The sequence below is a fragment of the Pseudoliparis swirei genome, chromosome 2, assembly GCF_029220125.1.
Source record: "Pseudoliparis swirei isolate HS2019 ecotype Mariana Trench chromosome 2, NWPU_hadal_v1, whole genome shotgun sequence".
NCBI classification, from domain to species: Eukaryota; Metazoa; Chordata; class Actinopteri; order Perciformes; family Liparidae; genus Pseudoliparis; species Pseudoliparis swirei.
Window position 1 is genome coordinate 9,908,110 of NC_079389.1, and position 5,672 is coordinate 9,913,781.

Here is a 5,672-nt window from a genome sequence, read left to right on the forward strand (position 1 = left end):
TCAATGCTGCAACAAATCCTTTGATAAAAAAATGCTCAATGCAACATTCACTATAGTTTCCAAATCCTTAATTCTATGTCATGCCTATTTTAGTTAATAGTACCTTTAATGCAGATTATTGTTGTACATTGTGATGATTTGACCCGTTAATGTTTGTCCAGACTGGATCATGTCATCTTTTTATCCTTTTTTCCATGCTTAAGGAATGCAAACTTACTCTCAACACCGGCCATAACAGCGGTGGAAACGTTATTAAACCTCCAGCCTTTACGCTCCCTATTAAGATCTTCGATCATCATGTTCTCCTACATGTTTCTATAACAGTAATTACATCTGCCACTGTTCCGGATAGAGTGATAGTCAAGTCAAAGAAATCTGATAACATGATTCTGCAGTGATTAACACTTTAATGAAAATGTACAGTTAACCCATTGAGCACAGATCAAGCATCAGCATAACAGATGTCCCCAATCCCCATCAACAGTTCAGCATTACTCTTTTCGTTGGGAGTCCAGGGCCTGATAAACACCAGCACCACAAGGATAACCTCCACCTGACATTACGCCGGAGAAGAAATCTCAGCCGTTGATTATTATTTTTGAGACAGTATCATATAATCAGTGTGTCCTGGCGCAGGTCGAATGAAGTACATTTGAAAGATGAGCGACACAAAGGTTAATTCCGTGTCATTCAGCGTAGAGTATCGCACTTCTGAACAGAAAATGCAGGCCATAACTCTATTGCCACTTCAGTGGCACCTTCAACGATTCCTACTTAACAGTGTAAGGTAGAAAATGAGCCAAAGAGACTGGAGCAGAGCGAGAATGTGCTTTAACAGGATAAAATGATTTACAGGTATGAGATTCCCATTAGAGTGCTAATTGTTTCCACACCATTAGTGACAGTTATCTAATGAAGGATATTTAACCAGGCGCTGTAGTATATCACACAGTTCTTCTCGGTTTAAAAGTGAGAGGCAGTGGACCCCAGTCTATGCCCTTTCCACCTGCACCACCTCAGTGGCATGCAGATTATCACATCCAAACTAAAGCAAACGCTTATTTTTTTTAACATTTACACTTTCAGCAGATTTACAAAACATGTAAAAACACAAGCATACATTTGCAACTATGAACCTTAGTTTGCAATCAACCCCTCTCAGCTCTTTAAAACAAAAACAAAGAAAGCTGTAGGCGAGAGAGAACTGGCTGCATGGCCCTCCTCCAGATATCAGATGACATTTTATAAACATGAACAACAATTAGCATTGTGTTATGATGCTTGAAACACCATGAATATCTGGACTGGTGCAAATGATCCCAGAGTATGTCAGTCAGGTCCAGGATCAGCTCCTTTCCTCCACATTTCACAAGCCACTCTCTTCCAGCTTCTTCTTCAAACTGCAGTGAACATAAAATGAGTCTCAGTGTTAAAAACAGACAGTCAGGTCGAAATGAACACACTTCAAATTGTACAAATGCTCCAGTCACCTTTTCAGGTAGGCGTGCACATTGTCAAATCCCTGGTATTTTGCCAGGTACACCAACACTCCTGTGGCACAGCGACCATCTCTGGCCCGACAGAAGCTGCAGTTACAGATCCCTCTGCATGGCGGGCACAGCCACTCCTACCACGAACAACAACCAGGAAGTCAGTGAGACCGGCCCAACACACCCACGATCACACAACCTCGCATGTGTTCGGTACTCACCGGATTCAGAAGAGCGTCGCGGACCTCCTCTCCGTAGCGGTTACAAAGACAGGGGCCACAGAACTGACCCCTCACCCCCCTGCACTCTGGATTACGGCAGTTGGTTTTGGTGTCCGTTGTTTTCTGGCGGCACTGGTGGCAAGTGGTGCCCTGAAGATAACGAGAAAAGCGGTCAGGCCAAGAGCTCAACGGGCAAATGCAGCCGCTCAAATCTTTTCAGCATCGCAGCGACTGCGGGACCTACAGTGGCGCGGTTGTAGACTTTATCCCGCACGTTGCCGCAGATGCTCTGCAGCTCTGCCTGCGAGATGTCATCCACAGGCCGCACGACGTGGGGGGTGGCCGTTGCACCTTTGAAAGAGCGGCAACGGGGCTGCGCGTGAAATAAATGAAGTTAATGCCTGTGCTGGTCATGAAGAGAATTAAGAGGTGGCGAGACACGCAGGCAGTTCGTGATGTGACTTACTGGAGAATCAACCTCCTCATAGTAGCGACTTCTGCGAACCAGGCTGAAGCTGTCCTCGGGCTCTTCCTCTGGAGCTGGGCTGGGGGGTCCGTCCACCTGTGTGCGGGACCGCGTGTGGGGACGAGACAAGCGCTCGCCGTTTCTCTGACGAAATCCTGGCATTCCCATTGAGCGGCGGGGTGCTTGGCGAGGCTGGATAAGATAAAACGGTACCTATTTATATCGAGCACTGATAATCTGCGTAATGACAGTCAAATATCTATCGTCAGGTCAAATTACCGTAGAAGATGCAGACATTGCCATCCGTCCTGGGAAAATACCGGGTACTTTGTTCAGCTCTGCCATGAGCTTCGCCAGCTAAAAATACATGAATGAAAAAGTTAAAATGGAGGCTGTTCAGGTCAAAGTTCAGTTCATAAGACCACAAGCTGGGAGTAATTAATGTGAAATGAATAGAGCAAATTGTACCATTTCTTTGTTCTCCTTAATATTTATGGCTCTCTTGCTAATGAAGTTCTCCTCTCCGTCAGAGTCGGAGTCCTGCACTTTATTTTGAGGGAGTGGTTCGGATGCAGGCCTCTTTTTGCCCGTCTTCTTGGAGGGGAATGTCATGGCAACCTTCATGACGGTGGACCGGTGGCCACGTCTCAGAGGTTCAGAGTCTACTTTCTGAAAGAGGATGCAATTCACGATGAGGGCTAAACTTCCGTCTGAGGAAGTCCTGAAATATGTTGCAGCTTTAGAAAACGTACCATGGCCTCCATCTGGCTGTTGATGACACTCTCGTCAAACACGCTGCACGCGTCCTCCTCCGATGAAGCCTTGAACGTCTTTGGTTTCTCCGGCGTCCTCCTCCTGAAGCAGCCCCTCTAAACAGAGACGCAATCCTTCGTTGCAGGTGAAGTTGCAAAGACCCCACACGTTCACCACCGCTTCATTAACAGTAGGAAGACGTAGATGTATTGTTGTTACCGTGTTTGCAAAGCCTCCATCAGAGCCAAAGCTATCACAACTGTCATCGGAGGAAGAAGAGGATGTCTCCATGGGAACCAGAGGCACGATGCGGAAGCTCCTCAAACTCATCCCGGTCGGTGGAGGCCGGGCTGCCAGAGTCTGGACATCATAACAAGTAAGATTAGGAAACAGAGAGGCTTCTGTATCTATACGGTTTATTAAATGTAATTGTCAACATGCCACCTGAGCATTTGAGCCGAAGAGACTTTGACCTCTGAACAAATGCACATGTTCAAACTATATGTTTTGTACAATCCCCTAATAATTAATTACAACGTTTTTGTCAGAGGCTAAAAAAACAGCAAATTGCTTAATGTTTTTTTCCCCTTGAAAGTTTTACTTAATTCATCAGATAAATAAATCAACAAACACAAATGTGTCAGATCAAACTTTAGCAAAGTCTTGCAGGAGGAACACACTCCTGTTGAAACCTGGCCAAAAGTAAGCTATTAAAACCAACTGGCATATTTAAATACAACTTGTAGTAGTTGTAGATTAACAAACTAACATTTAGCTTAACATAGCTTAACTTCCTATCTAAACTGATCTTGCCCTTAAAATGGTAACTAAGTTAACTCTTTCTAAGTGGTCATAACGGGATGTTTTATTATCAAGAAGATAATACAGGAGTGTTGCTGGTAATGAAGCAAAATAAAGCTTTTCTTACCTTGGAGCGGGTGGCTGGCATTTTTCTTTCAGAACTAGTGGCACATAAACCGAGAGCCCGAAGTGAAGAGTGCAGCAGCTCCGCGGTGAACAATGCGGATGGATCCAGCTGCAGCCAATTCCCGCGTTCGTTTCCCGCGCCACCGGAAAGTCCTGAAAGATGCATAAAGTAGTTTAATAGAGTAACAGACTTTCAGAGGTCAAATTCATAACCGATATCCTTTATAAATATTTAAAAATATGTTTGATATTTTATGGGATCATTAAATGTTACCGACGTATTGATCTCGGAGGAGTTCAGGGAACGAGAGCTGGTGGTCTTCCAGGAGCTTCGCCGTGGCGCGAATCTGTTATTTATGAATTTGCATCCAAGGCGGGTAAAATGTTGAGCTCTATCCCACTTTGCAACTCTTGAAGAGGCCAAAGGTTAACCTGCTGATTCACGTCATTCACATTCACTTTACAGCAGGAAATTAAACTTTGATGAGATTTTGAATATTTCGGTCACACTGTATGAGGGTTAAGGAGGAAGATATAGTGTCAAAGGAAACAAGGAGATACGGGAATTCAATTTAATAAAGCTGAGTAAAAGGAGCTAATAACAAAAGATAGCACTGACTGGCAACACAACTGAGATAAGACAAACAGTGGGAGACATAAATAGCAGGAAGTGGATTGAAGCATGAACATAAGACGGGTGTGATAAACCAGACCGAATGGAACTTTGCACATCTGGATTTATGAAATGTACCTCTACTTTATAATATATCTTATATCCCATACGATATCATATTATCTTACATATGTTAATATACTCTTTCAGTACATTGTATACTATAGTATACATATATATATATATATTTATATGTTAGTCTGGTGTATGCTGTTCATATACTTTGCTGACTGTCTTAATCACATCCCACCACTGTTACATTTGCCTTGTAATTATGTATTTAATGCTCTTGTAATCTATATATACAGGACTGTCTCAGAAAATTAGAATATTGTGATAAAGTTCTTTATTTTCTGTAATGCAATTAAAAAAACAAAAATGTCATGCATTCTGGATTCATTACAAATCAACTGAAATATTGCAAGCCTTTTATTCTTTTAATATTGCTGATTATGGCTTACAGCTTAAGAAAACTCTAAAATCCTATCTCATAAAATTTTAATATTTCCTCAGACCAAGTAAAAAAAAAGATTTATAACAGCTGAGTGTTTGTCAAGGCTCAGGAAACCCTTGCAGGTGTTTCGAGTTAATTAGACAATTCAAGTGATTTGTTTAATACCCTACTAGTATACTTTTTCATGATATTCTAATATTTAGAGATAGGATATTTGAGTTTTCTTAAGCTGTAAGCCATAATCAGCAATATTAAAAGAATAAAAGGCTTGCAATATTTCAGTTGATTTGTAATGAATCCAGAATGCATGACATTTTTGTTTTTTAAATTGCATTACAGAAAATAAAGAACTTCATCACAATATTCTAATTTTCTGAGACAGTCCTGTATATTTTGTCTTTTAGTTTTATAAACCTCTCATTATTTTCTTTCTCTATTCATCAGTTGTTTCTGTCTTTATGCTGCTGCAACAACAGAATGTCCCCATCGGGCAGGGTTGCCAGGTCTGTGTGACAAAACCAGCCCAATGGCCAATTAAAACCAGCCCAAAAACCAGCCCAATATCAGAACTCAAAATATGCCCGTGCCAAACCATATACACATTGCTTTTAAAGTCCATGTCCAGTACCGCTGCTAACCATGTTGGTGCCCTAAGCATAACTCCTTCATGATGGGGGGGGGGGGGGGG

General features: G+C 42.2%; 1 protein-coding gene across 1 annotated transcript; it reads right to left on the reverse strand.

Moving 5' to 3' along the window:
- Window positions 1-387: 387 nt before the first annotated feature.
- cdca7a (cell division cycle associated 7a) lies at window positions 388-3,926 on the reverse strand. Its single transcript, XM_056427274.1, has 10 exons — window positions 3,859-3,926; window positions 3,150-3,290; window positions 2,930-3,046; window positions 2,646-2,846; window positions 2,457-2,534; window positions 2,178-2,369; window positions 1,956-2,084; window positions 1,712-1,861; window positions 1,491-1,627; window positions 388-1,400 (listed from the first exon to the last, which is right to left on the reverse strand). Exons 1-10 carry the CDS (start codon window positions 3,877-3,879, stop codon window positions 1,367-1,369), a joined length of 1,200 nt encoding a protein of 399 aa, XP_056283249.1. The 5' UTR covers window positions 3,880-3,926; the 3' UTR covers window positions 388-1,366.
- Between the last annotated feature and the right edge of the window lie 1,746 nt (window positions 3,927-5,672).

Coding starts and splice junctions, on each gene's coding strand:
- cdca7a (XM_056427274.1), bottom strand. CDS start 3,879: ATGCCAGCCACCCGCTCCAAG. Junction 2,847..2,929: donor ACAGCCAGATGGAGGCCATG/GTACGTTTTCTA, acceptor ATCCTCTTTCAG/AAAGTAGACTCTGAACCTCT. Junction 2,085..2,177: donor ATGAGGAGGTTGATTCTCCA/GTAAGTCACATC, acceptor TTTCACGCGCAG/CCCCGTTGCCGCTCTTTCAA.